General features: G+C 40.4%; 1 protein-coding gene across 1 annotated transcript; it reads left to right on the forward strand.

Annotated features, from left to right (window-relative positions):
• Positions 1–292: 292 nt before the first annotated feature.
• On the forward strand, positions 293–25,131 carry LOC103797301 (nodal modulator 1; the record flags this gene model as incomplete). The annotated part of the gene is made up of 30 exons (XM_009069502.1): positions 293–382; positions 1,636–1,681; positions 2,122–2,222; positions 2,333–2,439; positions 2,630–2,702; positions 3,208–3,360; positions 4,498–4,635; positions 5,181–5,270; positions 6,083–6,188; positions 6,615–6,765; positions 7,971–8,148; positions 8,838–8,979; positions 9,928–10,059; positions 10,604–10,740; positions 11,017–11,104; positions 11,559–11,622; positions 12,720–12,815; positions 14,336–14,545; positions 15,057–15,139; positions 15,855–16,014; positions 16,138–16,264; positions 16,917–17,030; positions 17,657–17,784; positions 18,390–18,531; positions 19,372–19,455; positions 20,940–21,050; positions 22,397–22,498; positions 22,716–22,835; positions 23,774–23,866; positions 24,748–25,131. Coding segments are annotated over 30 exons (3,498 nt in total), but the record flags the coding sequence as incomplete, so codon positions are not given.
• Between the last annotated feature and the right edge of the window lie 228 nt (positions 25,132–25,359).

Raw genomic sequence — 25,359 nt, forward strand, 5'->3', positions numbered from 1 at the left:
AGACATTGGAATGTGCTGCCCAGGGAGGTGGTGGATTCACCATCCCTGGAGGTTTTCAAGATGAGACTGGATGTGGCACTTAGTGCCATGGTCTAGTAACCACGGTAGGGTTGGACTCGATGATCTTTGAGGTCTCTTCCAACCAGGCTGATTCTATGATTCTATGAAACCTTGTCGTGCTGTCCCCAGGGCACAGTGGGTGCTGCTGTGTGAAAAGGCTCAGGTAGAGATGCCTGGTTCCAGTGTTCCTCACATGGCTTTAAAATGTTTTTGTGTCTGTTGCTTCTTTCAGATTAAGCTATACACAAAGCATGGCACTCTGAAATACCAGACTGACTGTGCTCCGAACAATGGGTATTTCATGATTCCCCTCTATGACAAGGTAAGACCCTGAAATGCCTATGCTGTCCCCTCTGCTGGAGGCAGCAGCTGCCTTCACCTTCTCATCTGGCAGCAGATGAAACCTTAGAGCAACACCCACCCTTGAAGCTTTTGAATCAGGACATGATTTGGTTTGGTTTGAACCCAGCTTCCAACTGTTTATTTTTGTAATGCAACTACTTTATTTCTCCATGCTAATTATGATGAGAAACATAAGTAACTGTAGCTGTGTTGTTGCATTTCTGCTGTTTATCAGAATGACTACAGCATTGGGAGCCTGAGTTACTGCCAACAGCTGTGTAAATACTGCAGAAAAAGTGCAGGTTCCTACAGAGTACAGATAAAGCTTTCAGTTTTATACCTACAGAAATGAGAATAAATGTATATGAGAATGTGTTTTTATGTGACTGAATTGAAAACAGTTTGAATGACTAATTGCAGGTATTAAAAATGTCTCGAGGAAATAATCATACAGGAAGCTCAGAATATCAGAAATCTGGTGTGTATTTAGACTGGAAAGGTGTTTACATTCAAATTAAATACAAGCTGCCCTCAGATGGTCTAAGGGGTTTGCTCTTTTAAAGAGTTATTTAACTTAGGGGTTAGAAGTAGTGTCATAGAATAGTTTGGGTTGGAAGGAACCTTTAAAGATCATCTGCTTCAGCCATCAAATAACTCCTTCCCTTCCCAATCTAAGAATGTAAGATGCTTTCTGATCTTAGCAGTGTCATTCTTAGGTCTTTGAACCTTTCCATGGATGAACTTCAGAGCATATGTGGCAGAACACGTGGTGCCCACTGATATGAAGAAGATCCCTGTGTAGATTAATACCTTTTTGGTGCAGAGCTTTTAATAGGTTGGTACCCTGTGTTTGGGCAGAATGGATGAGCAGGACCTCCTAGTGGAAATACTAAAGGCTGATTTAGAGCCCATCTGTTGGGGCAGTAGAGATAGATTTGAACACTTTTTAGCATTGAGCTGCCCGAATCTGAGCCAGGTTTGTTCTGGAAGTGGTATAAACACGGTGATACTTAATTTTTGCTCTAAGCTGGCTGGATGTGAGCCCAGTATCCTGTCTGGGTAGATATTGCTGCTGCTTTGAACAGAGGATCTTAAGTAGGAGGAAAGGAGAATAGTACACTTGAGTCTTGTGTTACTGTCTGCAGCATGATGCTTGTGTTCTCTTTTTTTTTTTCATCCTTTAGCTAAATTGAATTTAGATCAATGAAGACAGTTATTGCTCTTTATTTTTAGGGGGATTTCATTCTCAAAATTGAGCCTCCCCTAGGGTGGAGTTTCGGTAAGTGCTCGTATGTCTTCTTACAATAGGACAGAGTATCTGCAGTGTGGGACTTATCTCTGACTTGCAGTTGGCTGGGAAAATCAAGTGCTTTTCAAAACAGATAAGCCATACTCTATGGTTTTAATAACTAAAATGTACTTACAGTATACCAGGGGAAAATAAAGCTGTATGGTAGACACTTGCAACATCAACCCATGAGCTGATTTGAAGGAATGTGGGTTTTTCACAGAAATGGCTGTAGTGGGAGAGGGAAACAGGATTTTTCAACATCAGGATTTGGGGGGGTGCTTTAACTTTGCTGAGGCAAGACTTCCAGAGCAACACTTGCATGCTGGAATTAATATATTTCTGTGGCAGTTTTGTAAAGCTAAAGCAGAATTTCTTTATGTTTGTTCTCTCACTAACTACCATGTTGTTTCATTGTTCTTCCCTTCCAGAACCAACCAGTGTAGACATCCATGTGGATGGCATTAATGACATTTGCACAAAGGGAGGTGATATTAACTTTGTGTTCACAGGGTTTTCTGTGAATGGAAAGGTTAGACTATTTATCTTTATTTACAATTCTAACTTAATGAAAACATTAAGTTTCAGCTCTACTAGTTACTTTTGTCTATTTATGCTTTGATTTCTTTTTTTTTTTGACAGGTTCTCAGCAAAGGTCAGACATTAGGTCCTGCTGGAGTTCAGGTTGTACTGAGAAATGCTGGCACTGACATAAACATACAAGCAACTACTACACAGCCTGGAGGAAAGTGAGTGTGGGTGGTGCATACTTAATTCATCTGTTCATTTGCACAAGATTCTTTCAAATCTGCCACATCAACTGGGATTGTAATAGTTTCATTATATTTTTTCTGTCATGTGCAGAATCTGAATTGTTTTTCAGTAAACAAATGTTTATGACTGTTTCTGAAGAGACATAACCCTTTTATTGTCTTGCAGGTTTGCTTTCTTTAAAGTGCTTCCTGGTGAATATGAAATCTTTGCATCACATCCAACCTGGATGTTGAAAGAGGTTAGAGCCTACAAAAGTTCTGGTTTGCCTGTTTAGAGGGGTGTGGATCTGCTAGAACTTATCTTCATCAGCTGGTATGAGGAAGGGTTTTTGTGAGTGGACAAGGTTAATGGAGTTTTCGTACATTCAATTCGGATAGTCAAGGAACTGCCTCGTGCAGACCCAGTTTGGAGACAGTGAAGTCACCCAGGGAGGGACTGGCAAATGTGCTATTGCTTTCTGTCTTCTGATCCTGGACATTTTGCAGGAGCTTGAGTATTGTAGCAGGTGCTCTAATCCTTCCTTCTCAGACTGCTTGCTTTCTGAGGTGCTCTGAGGTCCTGACCATGTCCTGAATCAGTAAAGCAGGAAAAATACTGTTTTGCAAAGAATCTTTGCTTTAGTGTGTGCTGCTGCTCTGGCCTCTGTTTCTCTTGTTGAATATACAGCCTCTGATTGCTATTCAAGTGCTGTAAATGAGATCTAATGCCTACTGTTGATGAAAATGTGTGTTTCTGTATTTCAGTCCAAGACTGTGGTCCGGGTGATGAGTTCCAATGCTTATGCTGCTAGCCCTCTGGTTGTTGCAGGCTACAATGTTTCTGGGTCTGTAAGGAGTGATGGAGAACCAATGAAAGGAGTCATGTTTCTCCTTTTCTCTTCTACAGTCACTAAAGAGGTAATGGTTTATCAGTACCTTTTCAATATGAGTAGAGACATTAATAAGAAGCAGCTGAAAAGCTTCTAGATGCACATTGCCTTGATACTCATTTCTCTCCTTATGGAAAACACAAAGTGTACAACCCCTGAAGCTGTATTTTTGTTTCGTTTTTTTTTTGTGTGGTTTCTTTTTTGTTTCCCAACAAGGCTCTTGTAATACAGCATTTGTGTACATGCTGAGTTTTCACATGACCTGCATGGAATTACTCAGATGTGTAATACAATATCCATCTCTTTAAACGTTGGCAAAATTGAGACTTAAGGTCTACGTGTTTTTTGGATGCAAGAAATTAGAAAATGCTTCTAATGTCAGCTCTTTGGAACACTTCATTGTTGTTTTCACACAGCCAGGTTCCTCAGCAATCAGACTGTTCAGGGGCATAGAACACTAAGACCTGAAGTGTAGCAGGCAACAAGTGCAAAATCTACTGTAATTCACAGCATGTTTTTTATATATATATTCCCTATAGATCAGCAAGGTTAAGGGTTGCAGTTTTAAGACAATATTTTTCCAATATTACATCTTTTTGCATGTTAAATGTTGGTTAGTAAACATATTCCCTCATGAGGATGATACTTCTCCCAGCATCTTGCATAAGATGTTGCCAAACCAGTCCTGAAATTCATTGTACAGTAGCTGTAATTTGTCTTCAGCATGAGGTCTTAATTGCTCTTTGCCCTCTTGATGCGAAGACAAAGTTCAGCAGCTTCTATTGCTGCCTTACAAGTGTGTTATGAAATGACTGTGAAACATTTGGTCATCTACTGTGATTTGTTACGTGGAGTAGAGCTCTGCTCTGTAATGTTAACCTTGTCCACAGAACTGATGTCAGTTACTGTTAGGACGTGCAGTTCTGGGGTACTGGGGGATGTTGAATTTCCCAGTTTTTTGTCCTTGTTACTATAAAATTGATTATTGGCTGGTTTTTCCTCTTTTGCCTATGTTTCCTCTTTTAAGCCATGTTATCAAGCTTTGCTCTGAAATAGTTTTATACTTCCCATCATTCATTCACAATTTAGTATTTTGAACCCTCCTACATCTCTGTTCTCTGTTCTTCCTTGAGAGAAAAATGTTGTATTGCATTTATTGCCACAGGATGTTGTGGGCTGCAATATTTCTCCTGTGGATGGATTCCAGTCGAGAGATGAGTCTTTGTCCTATTTGTGCAATGTTGTATCAAAAGAAGATGGATCTTTCAGCTTTCTTTCTCTGCCAAGTGGGAAATACACCGTGGTAAGTAACTAGAAATTCACTGCTTGTCTATTCAGTGGATTGTTAACTTTTGTTTTCTGAACTAGAAGGTGCTGCTGCCACTTCCTCTCCTTTAAGCTCTCTGTTTTCTGTTTTTCCCATTCTCTTTCTTATGTCTGGATGGTGTGGGAGCATGGTTCTCTGTGCACTGCCTAGAGTGATTGTCCTGCATTCTTAGTCTGCATGCTCTAGAAATGGGATTCAAGCTTCTCTCATTCCTTTAATCCTTGTAGCAATGATATGGTTTCCTATCTGTAGGCTTTTACCCATCCAAGTACCTTTGCTGTATTCTGAGTACAGGGTTACTTGTCCATCTCTTCTGATAATCTCATGGTTTCCGTCACACAGTCTTGAAATATTGCTGATATTCATGTCTCCATCCCTCTGAGTTATTTTTTCCAAGTGGTTTGCAGCTCATTTGACCCTTCAAGGGAGGTCTGATAGTGCTAAGGACATGGAAAATGGTAGAGGGAAACCATTCTATCACCACAGCTTCTTAGTAGTCAAAGCAATGTATCTTCTTCCAGATCCCATTCTACAGGGGAGAGAGAATCACCTTTGATGTTGCACCGTCTAGATTGGACTTCCTTGTAGAGCATGACAGTTTACAGATTGAGGTAAGGCCTTCAGAGGAAATAATCTTTTTGTACCATTCATTTCTGTAAAAGTATAACTGATTTGAGCAGAAAGCAGGTGTATTATAGAAAAACCTCTTTGTAAGCAGCTGAAGACACTTGTTTGTACACACCCTCTTGCAATGCAGTTAGAAGACAACTATCATGCTGCATTTCTAGACTTTGGTTCCTTTCACAAATAAGAAGCCAAATAGGGGAAAGTTGTCTACTGTGTTCACTTTCATATCCATGTTGCAAACAGGCAGTAATCTGAAGAAGCCAAATAGGGGAAAGCTGTCTACCGTGTTCACTTTCGTATCCATGTTGCAAACAGGCAGTAATCTTTCAGGTTGCTTAGGTTTTCTCATTCAGCTTGTCACATCTCTGAGAAGGGCCTGTAGGGTTTTATGGCTTGCAGAGTGCCTTGTGTAATGGCATCGTGAGAGAAGGGCCTGTAGGTTTTTATGGCTTACAGAGTGCCTTGTGTAATGGCATCGTGATCTGTGTTTGGGGCCTTCTGAGCTGTACTGATGCAGATAAATTGAGAGTGTGTGTTTTGCACTGAAGGGAACACTATGCCTGGAGATCAATATGTGCTTTCATTGTGATTATCCTGGTTTTGCACTTAAGGGAACACTATGCCTGGAGATCAGTATGTGCTTTCATTGTGATTATCCTGGTACATTTTTTTTCCTAGAGCTGGAAATAAATCACTTTTATATGTGTGTGGGGAGAAAACAGTTGGTGTTGATTGCCGTAGGTGTGTGTTTGCATTTCCTGAGTAAAGACTAATGTTAACTTTTTTCCCATTTCAGCCTGTTTTCCATGTGATGGGTTTCTCTGTCACAGGCAGGGTGCTGAATGGTCCTGAAGGAGAAGGAGTTGCAGATGCCATTGTGACTCTGAACAATCAGATTAAAGGTATACAGTGCTCTTGATCTTTGTTGCTAGAGGGAGACCTTTATTAAGCTCAAGTCTAGGACTAGTGTGTGATAGGGAATTAAGCCTTCAGGGTAATACACTACTTCTGCTGCACTTTATTTGAAATACTAAAGTGTTTTTCATGCAGTTGATATATTTTGCATTTTCTGGGTCAGATGAGGGTAGTAGGTGTTCATCTGTTTTGCTCTTGAAAATTTCTTAATTTCTTTCAACGATATGCTAAATTGTACTTTGAAATACAGAAATGAAGGTTGGTCTAGTAAAAAAGCATAACACTGATTGTTTCTTGCACAAAACATATGGAAAATAGCCTGAAGCAGTGCATACCCTCTGGCTCTGTTGATACATAAGGATAGGCAGTCAACACATGCTCTATTTTTTAACACTTCTTGTTACTTGTTGCAGTGAAAACAAAAGCTGATGGCTCCTTCCGCCTTGAGAACATAACAACTGGTACATACACAATTCATGCCAGGAAAGAACACCTATTTTTTGATACTATTACTGTGAAGATTGCACCAAATACACCTCAGCTGGCAAACATCATTGCAACAGGGTAAGTACTGGTGTAAAGGTGAAATCCAATTTGATCTGTGGACAAGGCTTTGAAAAATGGGTGGCCCCTATCTGTGCCATGCTCAGACTTGTGTAGTGTTGTCAGGAGCTAAATGTTGCTTGAGAAATTCAAGGTAAATAGGACAACATGAGTGCAGAGTAATGTTTTGTCCACAGTATTTTCCTCAATAGTTGAGGTTTAGACCACCCTCATAATAAGCTCTCCCTTGCAAATGAAGATGCATGGGCATATTGAGCAATTTCAGAATGGTATGAGAGCCAAGCAAAGAGCAGAGATGCTTTCTGCCACTGATGCTGCACTTCATACATCCTCCTTCTGTGCAAGAGTGGAGTTTCACAACTGTCTGGTTCAGTGTTGTACCAAACCTTTGCATTTTACTGCTCACTCTCAAGGTCATCTTACCTGAATTGTCTTTTTTCTTTTTGGATACTTTGGGAGTTTAAGGATGTGCAGTGGTGGGGGATACAGTGTGAGCTGAGGAAGGCAAAAGGGACGTGGTTCTCTGTCCAGGAGCTTTTGAAGAGGAAATATTGGCAACATTCCAGAGAGGTGAAAACTAGGAGTTTACAGTTAGCTCATACAGACATAGCTAACCAATGAGGAAAAACCCTGTGTGCTGCTAAATGATTGGGTGCAGTTTATTCAGTCACTAAATTCATTGTGCTATTAAAGGTGACCAGCAAAGCTTACCAGCTCCTGATGTGTTATCTTGTGCTTTCACAAATGTAGGTGTTTCAGGGTTGTGTTCCAGTGGATTACCTATAGTATTTGAGGTTTTTGACACAAAATATTTGTAACTGTTTAAAACCTGAGGGAAGGAATTCCTAAGTCAATTGCTTGCCTAGCCAAAATAGTAAAAAAGGAGGAGGGGAAAAAAGGCTTGAAGTGATTGGGTTAGTGTCAGGGAAAAGTGAAGCAAGTTGATTGCAAATAAAAATGTAACATATTGTCACTTTGTAAAAGAAAAGATCCCATTGATCATATGTGAGTGCACTTGCTCCACTGTGTTTTCTTGTAGCATCTCTTTTATATGAACACTCTCTCAGGATAAATCCAGTCCAGTTCAGGTGTTATTGCCTCAATATATTGAGGTTTACTTTTTAAGAAAGATTTAAAGCAAGTGGTTTTTTATGACCTTTGTCAAATCAAGACACTGGTTCTGATGACTGGCTTTGATCTAACAGATTCAGTGTGTGTGGCCGGATCTCAGTAACTCGTTTCCCTGACACAGTTAAACAGATTAGTAAATACAAGGTAACCATGATCCCTGAAGACAAAGACAAAGCATCACTAGTTACAACAGAAACTGACCCTCATGGAGCATTTTGTTTTAAGGCAAAATCGGGTACATACAATGTTCAGGTAAGAATGAGCTTCCATTTCTTCCTTGTAGGACTATCATGATGTTTTAGAAGATTTTAAACATTTAATATTTAAAATTTGAGACATTGAACTTAGATTTTCTTGGTCCTTTTCTCCTGTTTGCACTATTTAAACAATGACAGTTGTTTCTTATTTTCCCCCTTAATAAGCTGAGATTCCCATGTTCCTTGTCCCTATACTTGTTAAAAGGAGGTTGAAAGTTTTTATTCCTCTCTCTTCTTCCTTGTGATGTCCCTTAGATTAGTTCTTATCATATCATCCTGTGAGTCAGATCTGTAATGTGTCCCTTTCTCAGGTGGCTAAATGGTTCCTGAGATGATAGGTCACAGCAGAACCTGTAGCAGAACACCCATGGATTTTGCATGGTGGGAGATAAGGCCACTGACTGTCCTCATAGACACTGAAATAAACTCATGTAGAAGCTGCAGTAGATCCTGGAGTGAGATTCACTCAGACTTTTGAAACTGAGCTGTTTGGAGGATTTGTAGATTTGGTTTATTGCAGTTCTTTGATTGATTTTTAATACAGAACTTTGAAATCATGTTTGAGAGGCTGGTTTTGCTTTGGCTGGGATTTACAATAAATTTCCATTTCTTAATTGCTGATAAATGGATTGAAGAGAGCAGAGTGGGTAAGCTGTTGATGTCTTGATGTCATGTACTCTACAGGTAATCATTCCAGAGGCTGAGACCAGAGCAGGATTGGCTTTGAAACCCAAAATGTTCCCTGTTACTGTTGCAGACAGACCAATAATGGATGTGACCTTCTCTCAGTTCTTGGCATCTGTCTCAGGGAAGATCTCATGTTTAGGTAAGCCCATTTTGAAAGTGAAGTGGAAATGGGAAGAGAGAACTTTAGCACTGCATGTGTGAATGAGTACTGTTTAGATCAAGACACTTGCTGTGATAAGCCCCATCAGCAGGTAAGTAAATTTAACTTCCTGCACATAGATAAAGCAGCTCTTTTTTTGGGAGACCTTACAGATCAATAAGGTACCTTAATTAGGTTTGGAGTAAAGTTATGTACCTATTTTAATACTTGCTAGGGATAAGCAAGTATTCCTTCCTCAGGAATGATTTCTGAGCTGTTTTGCTTCCTCAGAAGATGAGTAGGTTCTGGAAGGAAATGATCCTGGCTGAGACTAGGGATACTGTGTGTCAGTCAGAGGGGTACTGGAGGTGAAAAAAGATGTTAAAAAAACAAAGAAAAAGGAAAAAAAGCAGTGCATGTGAAAACTGTAGGATTGATGCTCAAGCTATTGGCAGAAGCTTTCAATCTCTTCTCTTTCCTAAGCTTTTTGTCCTTATTTTAGTCTAAGGTTCCTTTCTCCTGCTATTTTCCTTGATTACCCACTGATTTGGACAAATGGTGATTGGAGCCTGACTTTTGTCATCTTGACTTTCCTTTTTCCTCTCTGAATCCTCTTTGCACTTCATCTTTTTGTCTCTGAGATGTTTATTGGGCCCTGTAGTCTCTGCAGAAGAGAGGTGGATTCAGGGATTTAATGTCAGTCTCAGGTTTTTACTTGCCATTAGATAAAAAGAATATGATTAACAGTCTCAAACATCCTGAAGAATGCAAAAAAACCCACTGGTAACCATGTGCTTAAGAAACAAGAGTAGAGTTTCAATTGGAAACATCCTCTACTGGAGGAGAGTAACCATTTTAGTGTTAGTAGCCCTGAGGTGTGGCTGGAGGGGTGTTGGGGGCACAGCTGGCTCTGGAGTGCAGCCTCATGTTCTGCTCTTCCCTGCACAGATGTGTGTGGTGACCTGGTGGTGACATTGCAGCCCGTGAGCCGCCAAGGGGAGAAGCGCACGCTGCAGCTCTCGGGGAGCAGAGACTCCTTGGCCTTCACCTTTGAGAATGTGCTCCCGGGCAAGTACAAAGGTAGGATCCTGGGGAACTGCTTGGAGTGGTACCTCAATAGCTAAATTTATTACTTCATCTGAACACTTCTGTTATTATGGATACTGTTTGCAATATGCCCAGCATGGAATGAGTTGTGAAACTTGAGAATCTGGAAAAATACTGTACAACAGTGCATCAGGTTTTCTTAACCTTGTGTATTTAACCCTGTGTCAGCTTACAGGTAATTGCTCCCCTAAGTTTAAGGTCTGCATGGTTGGTGTGAGAAAAATAGGCTTTATCATGACCTGGCTTGTCCCAAGCTTAAGAACAGGGGTACAGCCTAGTTCTGCTCCCAGAATGCTGCTCCTAGGAGCAATATGTATTTTCTCCAGTCTGCCTTGGCTTATGAAAATAAATTGTTTTCCAGGGAAGGAGTACATACAGATTGCTGTCTTTATACAGGAGTATCTGACTTTGAAGCTTATTGTCAGGGAAGTTAGAGTGATGCAAACTATTTATACCACAAAACCTGCCCTTACTCAGTTTTACATTACTAAAATGCTTTGTTTGGCATCTGTTCTAGTAAGCATTGCCCATGAAGACTGGTGCTGGAAGAATAAGTCTTTGGAATTGGAAGTCGTGGAGGAAGATGTGTCAGGAGTAGAATTCAGGCAGACTGGATATATGCTGAGGTGTTCCCTTTCTCATGCAATCACACTGGTACGTGGGAAATAAATGTCCTTGTATTATATTAATGACCTTGTGTAAGTAGGTTGGATTATGCTTGGAATCAAGGCTTTCTCATGTCTCTAGAGGATTATACAGCACAGCACTATTCATGTTTAGTGCTTTTGAGATTTCTCTCTTAGGTTTGGAAACATGGTCTTGTGTTGTTAGCTGCTATAAAAGAGATGCATTAATGTATTGTCAGGCAAATACTGTTTTCCTTTTGTTGTTTGGTGGTTACTAATAGTGAATTGTGCTATGGCTTCACAGGAATTTTACCAGGATGGAAATGGGCCAGAGAACGTTGGTGTTTATAACCTGTCCAAAGGAGTTAATAGATTCTGTCTTTCAAAGCCAGGTAACAGCTCTAAAATGTTAGTTAAGAAAATGTAAAAGAACCAGCCAACTAATACTGCAGGGAACAAAAAAAAAATCTGTTGTGTTTTCTGAGGTTTCTGAAAGGTTTTGTTTTATTTACGTCTGTGTATAAATGATCAAAGTTTTTAGAATTCTCCATGTCGCATGCTATTTAGTCCTTCACCTAAATCTAGATTCCAGAAGTAAAATGTTACTGTTTTTTTCTTGGTGATGGACTTTGACCATTGATGAATGAAGATCAAATTAAAATAATCTCATTCCTACGGGTTCTATTTGTCGGTCACATTAGAAAATATCTGTGTGAAAGGTAGTAGTTTCACAACCAAATTTTGTAGTTGTTTCTATACCTCAAGTCTCATGTGATCTTGAGAATTCAGCCAGCACAGTAAGCTTGAATTTTTTCAGCAGATCATTCTTTGACTTAATGCTTATAGGTGTATATGAAGTGACTCCGCGTTCCTGCCACCAGTTTGAGCACGAGTATTACACTTACGACACGTAAGAGCGTAATCTGTTTCTGATCTTATGCCTGTCATCATGCTTTCATAAAGCTTCCTTCTGCTGCAGCTGCTTGCTTTCAGCAGGTCAGGATGTGTTGCTGGGACTGTCTCTAACCAATAGAGGGAAGCTTTAGCAAGGTGTATCACATGTGTTCTCATGTCCTTTCTATCTTAAAAAAAAATCAACTAATTATAGGCTTTAAAGACGCTTGTGTTACTTTGAATGGATATTTTTGTCACCCTTCTGTCTGTTGAATGTTGGGTTTGCTTTGTAACAAAGGAGAGTTATTTCAGTGAAAACTGTTGATCACTTCCGAGTGTTGAAATGCAGAAGATAGAATCGTAAGACACACACACCACTATTGCATGTCACTAGTGCCATGATTCTGGTGATTTGATTCTGCTCACTGCATTTTCTTGCAAGCTGAATAAATATTCACCCCAATCTCAAGTAAGCAGTGCTGATCTTCTGAAGTCAGCCAAGTTCTATTAGTTGTTTATAGATTATGGTCTGGCAATATGCTTAATGGTGCTTTGCTTACAAAGGAAGGATTTCTGCTCTCAGGCTACTTCTCATGCATGAACATGGTGGAAAACAAATTTAGCATTAAAATCTGTTTCTTTTCTGCTGTGTTAGTGAATTAAAAGTACTTACAAGAGAGGTACACTAAACATGAGAGCTGGCACAAGGTAAATGAATGGATAGACTCAGAAGCTCTTTTTTGGCAGCAAAACACCATTAGACTTGGGACATTTTGGTGAACTGTGTCTAATATCACACACTATTGAGTGTTCTTTTGTTGTGTGCAAAGGGATTGTACATACAAAGTCAAACCAGCTTTAGCTCGAGAGGAAGCAGGAGGCACAAAGGAAGGAATTGGTTTGGCAATGTCTTGCAGTGGTTTGGGGTTCAGAGCTGGAAAACACTCCCTTTCCAATATGTGATCATCTCAGCACTACAGCTTTGCTGTGTAGTTTTATATTGTCTTTTACAAAGCATTTCAAGCTAACATGTGGGAGCACAAACTCTGCTAAATAAGATTGGGTTGTTTAGGAGGAGGACCTTGAATTCATCTCTCTTATTTTGATTTACAGGTCCTCTCCCAGCATCCTGACGCTCACTGCAGTTCGACACCATGTCCTTGGCACGATTGTAACTGATAAACTGATGGATGTCACTATTACTATTAAGTAAGAACAAAGAAATCTTGGGCTATAAAAGCCTTTAGTCCAGTTTTAATCTTGCAGTGGCTGCTTCCTAAGGGAATGGCAAGAGGTTTTTATGCTAAGATGTGCTTTGAGTTCTTTGTAGATAGAGAAATATTTCCAGCCCTCATTTTGAGCATTGTTTGTTCATTTCAATATAGCCCCTCCCTACTTGCGTGTTGTATTAAAAAGGAATGATTTTCTGAGTTTTTATACACTTTAATGAATTCACTCAGAATTCAGAGGGTATTGTTTTAGCTTAGGTCTGAGCTCTTTAGCACTGGCATCTATTTTTTCCTTTTTTGTTTCCTCAGAATGAGAATCTGCTGCTTTAGAGCATTGTTACTGGTGTGAAGAGGGTTATAAAAGGAAAACCATGCAGAGTGATAACACACTAATGCACCAATTTATGTTTAGTTGAACAGACAGCTCACTAGGGAGCACTGATTTGTGAACAGCTTTAATTGTATGAGGTGCCAGATCTGCCTGGAAGTGTGATAATGATGAGTGTTTTATTAATGCTCTGCTGTTGTTTACTTGTTCTAGACTGTGGGTTCTCAAACTTTTTTAAGTGTAGAAAACATCTTTGCAGAGAACATTACCTGCAGAGCATTGCCTCAGGTTCTCTGAGTTTAATGAACCTGTCACTGCAATTGCTGGGCAGCTACAGCAGCTGGAAGGGAAACATTGAGACAGCAGAGAACCATTAGGATTTTAAAAGCAACTTAGTGAGGAGCTGAATATTATACTGGAGACTCTTGGCAAGTGCTTTGAAGGCAGCTCAGTCATCACAGCAGGATAGTTCAAATGTATAGGGCAGATAGGTCAGAAGTCAGAGCTTTTCCTGGGAATTGCTTGCTGTTGGAAGTATTTATTTGTTATATAAATTATTTTCTCCTTGTATACTCCTGAGAGGTAGGTTCTTAGGGAAAGTTCCTAATACTGAAAAAAGGTGAGCTTAGCATTCTTTTGTTTATTTTGCAAAACTCATCCTTGTTCTCAGGGTTGACATTCCAACCTTTCTCTTCTAATTTAGGGCTGTGTTAAAGCTGCTGTTCCGAACTGGTTGTTTGGCCTAAAAACTTACCACTCCTGCTCTCTTGTCAGTGCTTCTGAGGGAGGTGGTTGCTCCTGCAGCAGAGCTCGTGTCTGATACTTGGTGCAAAATCAAGACTCCACTTCCCAAAACCTAAGCTAAGCTAAGGTGCTGGATAGTTACAGTGTGGTAGGGCAGGATTTGTGAGGGTTCTAAGTAGGTCCTTTCTGGCTAAGCCAGGTATATTACCTGTAGCCTCTACGAATGAGCCTTTCTTGTAGTGGGATTGAGACAAAGGTTAAAAGTTTTAGTTATGCTTGGAATAAACAACACGATTAAAAAAGAATGAGTTTCAAAAATATCCTGGAACTTGTATGCTGTGGCATAAAGGCAGTAATTAACAGACATAATGAGCTCTTATCCCTCCATATGGAAGGAGATGATTTTGTTTTCTCCTCCATGTTTTCAGGTCATCCATTGACAGTGAACCTGCCTTAGTTTTAGGGCCCCTGAAATCTGTACAGGAGTTGCGTCGGGAGCAGCAGTTGGCAGAGATCGAGGCCCGGCGACAGGAGAGGGAAAAGAAGGGTCAAGAGGAGGAAGGAACAAAGCCACCAGTGCAAGAAATGGTGGAGGAGCTCCAAGGACCATTCTTATATGAATTTTCATACTGGGCAAGGTAATACCAAGTTCTGATGGGCAAGGTCTATTCTTTGTACTGTTGTCTGGTGTTTCTACCAAACAGAATACTGATATTTTTAATGTGAGCATGATGAGACACTGGCCCAGGTTGCCCAGGGAGGTTGTGGATGCCCCGACCCTGGCAGTGTTCAAAGCCAGGTCGGATAAAGCTTTGAGCAACTTGGTCCAGTGGAAAGTGTCTCTGCCTAGGGCAGATGTGGTTGGGACGAGATGATCTCTAAGGTCCATTCCAACCCCTTAACATACTATGATACTGTCATATAATTCCATACAGGAAAGAGCTGCTGTGTGGGTACCTGTGCCTGTTCTTGTTGACTGTCAGCTAAATGGAAACTGGTGGCACACAGTATGAATTTTGCTTAAGTTATTGTTGATACTTTTTTCTTGGAGTATTTAGATGGATTCTTATGTCAGTATACCATACTCTCTTCTACACGAGAACTGTTAATTCGGTTTTCTTCTAACTGTATCTTATTTGTGGTTTACAGATCTGGAGAGAAAATTACTGTGACACCATCATCCAAAGAGCTGCTTTTCTACCCACCTTATGTGGAAGCAGTTGTTAGTGGAGGTAAATATAAATAATTTCTAGTTTGAAAGGGGTAGATTTTTAAGGCAGAAATGTGTCCTTAGAGATAAATGCATGACTAGCTCTTCACACATAACGTTAGGAAGGTTTTGGTTGCAACTGTTTCTTTGAGCCAATTTCATTCTGGAATTTGGGAGCATGGCTATTTGATAGAAGATGCAAGCACAGTTTTTATCCACGGAATATGCTTCCAAGTGCTGAAAAACCACCTGGCACGAGAGGAGGGGCTGGAGTTCTGGATATTACACTAGACTCTCAGAATTGTTAAGATTACTATCATCTAGAAAAATAGCTGTGCAAAATCAGTGTTTTCTCAGGTGCCTCTTTATGTGTGACTCTTTGTTTTGCACTTTCTAATACATTGGAGGGGGGGAAATAAAATTTTACTTAATGTCACTAAACATGACATATGCTGACTTGAATTTGAACTCAAAAAATGTTGTCAGAGTTCAGTATAATATCAGCTAGAAGGAAAGGTTTGTTTTGGAGATGAGCTTAGAGCTTTGGGACACAGTTATTGATTTTGTCAGTATTCTAAGGTGTGTTGAGAAGCCATTGTGTGGGTTGATCCCTTATTGTAAGGTAAAAGGGCATGAACTGATGACTTTGGAAGTAGTTAAACTCCTGCTGTAAGCCAGAGTGACAGGTGTATTTCTGACTTTCTTTTTCATCTTAAATCCCCTTTACAATGACCAAGAGAGTTGTCCTGGAAAGCTGATAGAGATTCATGGAAAAGCAGGCCTGTTTCTGGAAGGGCAGATTCATCCTCAGCTGGAAGGTGTTGAGATTGTCATTAGTGAAAAGGGAGCAACTTCCCCACTTATCACAGTTTTCACTGATGACAAAGGTGCTTACAGGTAATGAACAGATTTTTTTGAACTTTTGTATTCTTTAGTTAAAATGCAGTGGCAACCTGATAATCTGTATGTGATATCCAATTGTCTTTTCAAAACCAAGTTCTGCTTTCTTTTTGTTTGAAGTGTTGGGCCACTCCACAGTGACTTGGAATATACAGTTACTGCTCAGAAAGAAGGTTTTGTTTTGACTGCAGTAGAAGGAACAGTTGGAGACTTCAAGGCTTTTGCTCTTGCTGGTGTGACGTTTGAGGTAATGTTCTAAACACTTTGGGTTCTGAATGAATAGTGTGTGCACTTAGAGATAGACAGGCACAAAAAGTTGTTAATCCATGTCTTCCAGTCAAACCCATGTCTTCCACAAACTTCCAGACTCCCAGTCTTCTAGGTTTGGGATTTGGGGATAATTTATTAATCATGGGGAAATGGTTCTCAGTGGATGAGCTCAGTTGTAGACCATGACTTGCTATGCAGAAAATACTTTGCAAGGTTTACAGAATGAGCAGCTGGCCTTACTTGGTTCTTGTAGAGTTAGACCACCTTCTCTTGATGAGTCTTATCCCTCAAGGTGATTGTTACCATGTATGGTCTGTTCCAGCTATTGACTGCTTCCAGTCTATGGGATACTTTGTTCTGGCCTCACAGTGTGTTCCATAAAGTGATAGGGAATGACTGTTGTGGTGGCACATGGTGTGCCATGGGCTGTGGCTGCCCAGGGGTTGAGAGCAGAAGTCTCTGTAGCCCTGTGGCCTGGCAGGAGGGGATGCATTGCAGATGTGGCTGGCTCTGCTTACAGCTGAGTGCTCAGAGCCAGCCCATCTGTGCACTCTGCAAGGAGCTTCTGAATTGAACCCTTCTTCATAAAGCAACCCTCACACTTAAAATTACTGTTTTCTCAAAAATAGATCAAATCAGAGGATGACCAGGCCCTTGCTGGAGTTCTCTTGTCTCTCAGTGGAGGAGTGTTTCGGTCCAACCTCCTTACTCAGGATAATGGCATGCTGACTTTTTCCAATCTGGTAAGTTGAAATTGATTCTTCTGACTGTGGCTGCATGTATGATGTTGTGTTACTTTGTCCTCCCAAATACAGATGCCATCAGCTCCCTTCAGGTCTCCTTTGAAATTGTAACCCATGATGAGAGGGTTTAGCAGATCCCTCAGAGTGGACAGCACTTAAAATTTTAGCAAGTGAAAGATGAGAAATCTAAGATGGCAAGAGGTTTCTCTCCAGCAGGTAGTAGATGATGTTGATTGATCTCAGTGACTAATTCGCAGTCTGTAAACATGAAACAAGCCAATTTGTTGATGATCATTTGAGTCTTTAGAGAAATCTAATTAGATTATCGATCTGTATATGTGTGTAGACTTGCCTGAATAGTTTCCTTGCAGACAGCCTTCTTTAGTGGTCACTTTCCTGGAGTTCTTGTGGTAAGGTTTTAGGGCTGTAGTTTCCTTTCTCTCTGGGCTTTGCCACCTGCTGGAGTTCCATTTGGTTTATTGTCCAGTGTGCTCCATGTTTTTCAGTGCTCTCATTTTCCAACCAGTTTAACGCTCTTTAGAGAGCTCTTGCAAAGCATCTTTGTTTGAAGTTGGTCAATTTTTGCATCTCTGTGAGTAAACAGCTTGTTTTGTGCCTCTTTGCAGAGCCCAGGACAGTATTATTTTAAACCCATGATGAAAGAATTTCGCTTTGAACCATCATCACAAATGATTGAAGTGCAGGAAGGACAAAACCTTAAAATTCGGATAACTGGTTACAGAACAGCTTACAGGTGAGTAGAGCTGGAATGCCATGCAGAGTGCTATGGGTTGTATTGGGAGGCATTATGCCAAATGTGTCTTCACCTAGTGCACCTCTGTTCTGCAGGTTTGGAGGAGACATTGGAAGGCACAATTTAACTTTTTTATGCTGTGTAAAAGTGCTTTTTTTAGCCTTTTTTCATGGATGTAGATATATAGCTAGGCCCAGATGGCAGGGCTGTACGAAGAACAGTGCTATGAAAGCACTGTGTCAGTGGCGCTGGAAGTGTCTTGTGCTGCATCCAGTGGGGAGAGGAGAGGACTATTCTAGGTATGGTAGACCAGTTCAGATATCTGACTTCAAGATCCTTCCTTTCCTTGCCCTCAGGGATAAGAAAGAGCTGCTGCTCTTGGAGACTAGGGAACTTGGTTTCCTAAAGGTGTGTTCTGAGCTGCAGCAAATTCTGATGATTTAAACTGTTTTACATACACATTATAAATTCCCCTTTTCTTCTTCATGCTACGCTAAATACATTCAAGTACTTTTTCCATCAGTTATAACAGTAAAATGTCTTTGAAATGTGCATTAAAACAACATCTGCATGTGTGTAGCAACTGTGTCTTTTTATACCTCAAGCTGTTACGGCACAGTGTCCTCTTTAAATGGAGAGCCTGAGCAGGGAGTGTCAGTGGAAGCTGTGGGACAGAAGGATTGTAGCATCTATGGAGAAGACACAGTAACTGATGAAGAGGGAAAATTCCGGCTACGTGGCCTTCGGGTAAGGATTAGAATGTTCTCTGTCATTTACTTTTATGTTAGCATGATGATGGAGCAATAAAATGTGTTCTATTAATTAGCCTCCAGTTTCTGTTTTCCCATCACATTTGGTAGCTCAGATTCCCTTGGGTCTCTCTGTGAGGCAGCAGTGTTGTGTAGTGAACATTCAGTCTAGTCAAGGGTAAAACTGTAGTGTAAGTGTGTGGAACTTGCTGGCAGCATACTGTGATGTCCTCCCACAAACACTGAGCAGTCTGTGTGACAGGACATGAGCCCCTGGTCAGGACTGAGTGTGTATAGCAGTATTCAGGTGCTAGAGCAGGCAAACAAATTTGGGGAAGCATTTAGTTTCTCCTGTGAAAATACTGGGGCAGCCTATTTTTAGCAGGATATTGTGTGTACGTGTGATGTTGATTGCTCAGCATGTGTGTGAAGTAAGCTGTTCTGCAGGAAATGTGGAAGCTGAATTTATGGGACCATTATGTATGGAGGAAGCAATTTGCTGAAGCAGAAAGCAGTATTTGATCAGGCTTCAATCCTGTTTATGTGTTTTCTTTCTAGCTAAAACACTTCACAGCAGATGATTTCTTTAAACACTGTGATGTAACAAACCAGTGAAAGTTTTGTGATAGCCCTTTCGTATTTGCTGGCAATAAACACCCCTAATAGTGTTACTGAGTTAAATTTTCTATTTGGGATAAGGAAAACTTGAACTGCATAATGTTAAATCTGTTTGGGTGGTGAATCTTAAATGGAATGTTAGAAAATTCTCTCGCTGCTCTCTAAAATTAAAGTATGTATTATTCAGTGTTGGGATTTATCATCTAAATGTTGCTTTTAGCCTGGCTGTGTGTATCATGTCCAACTCAAAGCCGAAGGCAATGATCACATTGAAAGAGCTTTACCACAGCATCGGGCAATTGAGGTAATTTTTTCTTTTTTTTTTTTTTTTGTAGTATCACTTAAATATGAAATGCATCTGTCTAGGCATTATGTCTGTTCTACCAGCAGCAATGTAGTGAATTTATTCTGTTCAGACAAGTGCCTTTTGGTGTGTTAACTCTCTAAATACAGGCCCCATATTTTGTGCCAACACCATAGCTCGAAACTGAAGTGAGATAAAGCCCAAACAGTAAACAAGTGAAAAGGATTCTTTCACAGTCATAAAAATTATACATCCAGAAACAAGAGAATAAATGTATAGAATATTTCAACATTTCTGCATGATGTGGAACAAAGCAGTAGTGAGTTGAGGATGTCATAAATTGTCACATTATCCTATCTTTGTATTTAGTTATGGATTGATAGGTACTGTTAGGTTTTATTTGGTCCAAATCCTGCAGTCTTGGTGTAGCTGAAGTTGCCATTCAGACTAGCAAGTCTTTATAAAATGTAATGATAACTTTGAATTGAAAACTGATGCAATCTTGTGAAATATTCCTCCATCCTTACAGATCCAGATCAGCTGCCTTGCGTTTATCTCTTGACATCCAGCAAAGGTTAATTAGCCTTTGTTAGTTGTCCAGAGCTTTTCAATGGGAGATAATAATTATTTGAGCTCAGACAGCTGCCTGAGCAGAGTGCCCTCCTTTGCAGCAAAGCAGAAGGAAAAAAATCTTTCAAGTTCTAATTGGTTTGTCTTCTTGCTAAGAGTGTTTGCTGCTTGAGAAGGGGAAGAGAATGGCAACCCAAATTCCAGAAAATCCTATTAAGGTTCTGTACTGCAAGGGACAGATGTTGCAGTAGGTTGTACTAATCTCACCCTGCCTAGCCTACCATTGTCTCCAGGAGAGAGAAGTGTTTGAGAGACACCTGCAGGAAAAGTGTACGGGCTCAGTGGCATCACACTGTTGATATGGCACCTGGTCTGACTGTAACCTGTCTGCTACTGCAGTTATTATTTGAGTACATGTCTTTCCTTACTCTGATCAGAGTTCAGGTTTAGAAACACAAATATTTTGTGTTTTAGACATTTTTGAAGAATATAGTTTTGTATTTTTGAAGGAGGTTATATTATGATATGAGCATATTTCTCATTAATCAACTGTATAATCCTAGCACAGTCATATGCATCTCTGAGCACAGATGCAAAATACCAAACCCAGTGTTCTGAGATCAGGCAGGTCTGTGTATGTACCCCAGCCTCCTCCAGAATAGTGTGTGATGCTTCCACTTTCAGTTTGACTTCATGTCATGAGCCTCATGCTGATAATGCATAAGTCTGGAATTGCAAGCTGTGCACTCTGGAGGACAAGTACTTGCAATTGGAAAGCATGTGGTTAGTGTAGAACAAAATTCATGTTTTATTTAAAATGGTGAGCAATATTTGTGTTGTGTTGACAGTTGTCTTAATGTCCTCTGTTAACTTTTCCTCTGTTGGTGAAAACAGGACTGTGTTTTGCATTGCAGGTTGGGAACAGTGACATTGGTGATGTTAACATCATAGCGTTCCGGCAAATTAATCAGTTTGATTTAAGTGGAAATGTAATTACCTCTTCTGAATATCTCTCCACATTATGTGTAAGTTCAAGCCTTTCATCTTTGTAAGGGTATTTATTGCTTTCACAATGGTTTGGTTTTTTTGCAAGGTCTCTGGAAATTGTTCAGTAGCCAGAGCACACATTTCATTCAAATGATAACTGATACTTTAATGAAGGTGAATTTGAATTCCAGGTAGAATGAAGATTGCAGTGTTCCTGAGTGCTTTGCTCTAATCTTCCCAATTTTCATGGGAGTATGTTTAACAAATACTTTCTCTGGTTGACCTGTACATTTTGGTGTCTGCTTCCCTGATTAGGGATGGTCTGTCTGTAGCGGGATCAAGACACCAAGGGTGAAATGAGTCCTTTGTATCAGAGAACTGCATGAATTCCTGAAATACCTGGAATTTTTGACCTGCATGTCTGCCAGCAAGAAGATACCATGTGAATGCAGCAATACCATAAGCCACGTGAATTTGAAAGTACAGTTCTAATAGCCAATATGAGACAAATAGTAAAGCTGAAATTTTCAAAATTCAAAAGATGCATTGTGATCTGAAAAAACTTGCTAAATACCTGTGATCATTCTGGCTTAGGGTGCAAATGCTGGAGGTGTCTGCAAGGCATGTTAGTGGGGTAGGAGTATTAGTGTCATTTCTCAGGTTTAAAAGCTCCTTGAAAAGTTACCCTCGAATATAAATGCAGTGCCTGGATTTCTTTCAGACTAGTCTGTTATGCATCTCACCTGCCAAGATATCATTGCTAAGCTGTTGGGTTTTTTGGGAGACATCCAAAGGATCCAACACTCAGAGCAGGTGTGAAGGGAAAATGTGTAACCTTACTGAAGAGCCTCGAAGCATGTTCCCATCTTTCTGGGGAAATTTAGGCTCTTGCAGTTCAGCCTAAGCCAATAGGAATTGATGTCAAAATGTAGTTATATGGAAGTTCTCCAAGCCTGTCCTTGTGTCATACTAGGTGGGGTCTTGTGCTGCATCTAATGCATGTGTACTCTTGATGGGTACATACCATCACCCTGGATTTCAAGGCAGGAATTTTTGTCTTTGTATGAAGTCTTAGCACATCTTCCAGACACAAGTGAGCAGTTTTGTGATCCACAGCACAGACTAGTTTTCATACACTAGATACGTGAAAATGTCAGACATCAGTTGTTCCTAAATTACTTCAGATTCTACAAAAAGATTGTTCTTGTGACTTTTCACATCCCAGATTAGAACATTTTCAGGTGTTCTTACTTGACAACTTTCTGTTTATATAAACACATGAATTTTGAAGTGCTTTTATCCCTGAAGATGTGGGATGTCTGAAACATCTATTGTGGGGCAGGCTCAGAAATACCTATTTTGTGCTCTCCTCTTTCACTTACAGGTGAAGCTCTACAAAAGTGAAAACCTTGACAACCCAATTCATACAGTTAACTTAGGCCTATCCCTGTTTTTCCATTTCCCACCACTGCTCCGAGATGGAGAGGTAAGAATATTGCTGGAGAATTAGTTCAGATCACTTTATTTTGTTTCCCTAGGGACACTGAAGTGTTATTTCTGGTGTGTCTGCAGAGCTGTGTTCATGCTGAACTAAGCAGTGTCTCAGAAGATTTGAAGCCTGTTTAACTGGCTTTTGCCTTTAAATCTGATTTTGTCTCAGAGTGCTCCTGATGCTGTAGATTGAGTGTATTTTTTACCCGCAGAATTACGTGGTGCTCCTGGATTCTACACTGTCTAAATCACAGTATGACTACACCCTGCCTCAAGTTTCTTTCACTGCCATTGGATATCATAAACACATTACACTGGTCTTCAGCCCCACTGTAAGTACAAAATACTTAAATGTTCCAGGGTTCACCTTGGGAGCAGTGTGTGGTAGTATAGCCTGCATATGTTTTGTGCTCTTGGCCAAACTTTATACTGGTGTAAATATAAAGAGATTGGCCTTAAAGTGACAATGAATTTGGGTTTGGCCACATTTAAGGCCTCGGGCAGGCATGTTACCTGTAACCTGGTGTGTTAGGGGAGGCAGGTAGGGAGTTCAGGAAGGGATTGTGGCTGTGACTCTAACTAGGTTGTAGCAGCTGGGGCCTGAAGGAGAAAGATAGGAGTGTTGTCAGAATCCTTTAAGGACTTTTGTGTATATGAAAGAAGTATCACCAGGCCAAAAAGAGAGCTTTAGTTATTGAGGCTGAGTTAGAGGGTAAAGCAGAAGGGTTTCAGACTAGCATCAGGGGAAATTTCTCCCTTGAGAAAAAGTGTGTTCTGAACAGGGCAGTCTATTTAGTGAGATGTTCATTCTGTAACACTTAAATGATCAGTTTCTCTTCTGCATCACCACGTGTTCAGTTGCCAGTGGAACGTGAGGGAAACATGAAATGGCAGTTAGAAAGGAAGGATGCAGATGTGCCTGAAAGGTTTTGTGCCAGGACGGTTGCTGCAGTGGTATCATAGAGATTTGGGCAGTGTGTTACAGGTAAATCAAAGCACACTGAGTTGACTGCAGAGTGGAGAGTGACCATCAAGGAATTAGCACTACAAAATAGCAAACCCCAGGAAGAAGGTAATACGTAAGTGAGTCTGATCTAGAGGACTGCTTTAAAGTGGAAGGTGAAATAAATCTTAGAGCAGCACTTGGAAGGAAGTCAGATGGAAAGGGCCGAATGTGTCACATGATCCTATTGCTGATGTTGTTTAAAGCTGAGAGATTTCATAGTCAACTGGTTAAAAAATAATCATCCATGGTCTGCACTGTTTTCAGAGAAAGCTGCCTGAACAAGATATTGCCCAAGGATCCTACATTGCATTGCCACTGACACTGCTTCTGTTGTTGGCTGGTTACAACCATGATAAGGTAGGTTGTGGGGGTTTTTTCTCTTCTCCAAATTTTATCATCCTATCAAAGAATACATTGCACCATGTTAACTGAGGGTTTGTTGGGTTGTTATCCAGAGAGAGATGCAGTCACAGTCACCTTATGTGGCATATTTTGAGAAAAGCCACAATGTAGCCATGTTTTTGGACAATTACCTTCCTTTAACAAAAAGCTTAGTGTGAAGGTGAGTTCCTGTGGCTGAATTTTGGCTTCTCATTTGATGACTCTGAACAAAAACCAATACAGCATCATTAAAATTCAGATAACCAGACTCAGTTTTAATAGGAATGAAAATAATTTTATTGACTTCAGGAACAGACCGGGAAAAAGTCTTTTAAGTCCTTGAGTCTGGTCTCTTTAGCTTGTGTTCTTCTCTCAGGAGGAATACAACTACCTGCTGTATAACCCCCTCTGTCTTTGTTAGCAAGGTGTGCTCTTCTAATCTTCTCTGATATGCCTGGATTTCTGTTTCTGAAAATTGTGCAGTTTGATTTCCTCTCAAACCTAGGTAAGACAGTACAGACCGTGGGATCCTCCATGTTTTTCTACAGTGTCACTGGAAGTGCCTCCGCTGAAATTAGCAGTAATTTCTAGTCTCAGGTCTCAAACTGCTATTCTTGGCTAGATAGCTGCAGGAAAAAAAGTTACTGCCCATCACTTTAGGTTTTGATTATCAGTAATTCCCAGATGTTTGGTTTGGTTCTTCCCCAAGATTTGCTGCCATTCTCCGATGTCTTTGTAGATGTGCCGTTTATGCAATAGATTCTGTTTGTTAGGGGCTACATTTGTCTAAAGAATATTCAGACCTTATATACCATTATAACCACAACTTTCTTCCCCCTTCTTTTTTTCCCCACCAGCTCATTCCCCTGTTACTCCAGCTGACAACTCGACTGCAAGGAGTCCGTGCTCTTGGGCAGACAGGGGCTGACACTGGTGGCTCAGAGGATGCAAAGAGACAAACGAAAAAACAGAAGACAAGACGGACGTGAGATGAAAGAAGGGAATGTATGAAGTGGTGCTCTGTCAAACTGGAGCCTGAGGAAGCCAAGCCACTAAAATACACTTTTGTTGAATTTGCAGACTTGATATTTTCATTGTTGCGACATGAGCGCCATTTGTCACACTAAGCTCCGTTTTGGTTGTAAATATTCTATGGAATCTGTAGATTTCCTTGTTATGAAGTGATGAAATGAATTCCTCTGCTGTCACTGTGAGTGCATCTCCCATACTTGAAGACAATTAATGCTTCTTTTTTTTTCTCTTCAGAGGAACAGATTATGCTGGCCTCATTAATGATTTATAAAAGCAGTGGCACTAAACTGCTTGATGTCACTTTCAGTCTCTAAATTTTGGGATTATTTTTCCTTACCTTTAGAAATACATTATAGAAGCAGCACATAGGGATTCTACAAAGTCAGTGGACACAAAGTTTGAAACAGGATTTTAGGAGACAGACATACCTGAACTGG

Source organism: Acanthisitta chloris, unplaced genomic scaffold, assembly GCF_000695815.1.
Source record: "Acanthisitta chloris isolate BGI_N310 unplaced genomic scaffold, ASM69581v1 scaffold2632, whole genome shotgun sequence".
In the NCBI taxonomy this organism is placed as follows: domain Eukaryota; kingdom Metazoa; phylum Chordata; class Aves; order Passeriformes; family Acanthisittidae; genus Acanthisitta; species Acanthisitta chloris.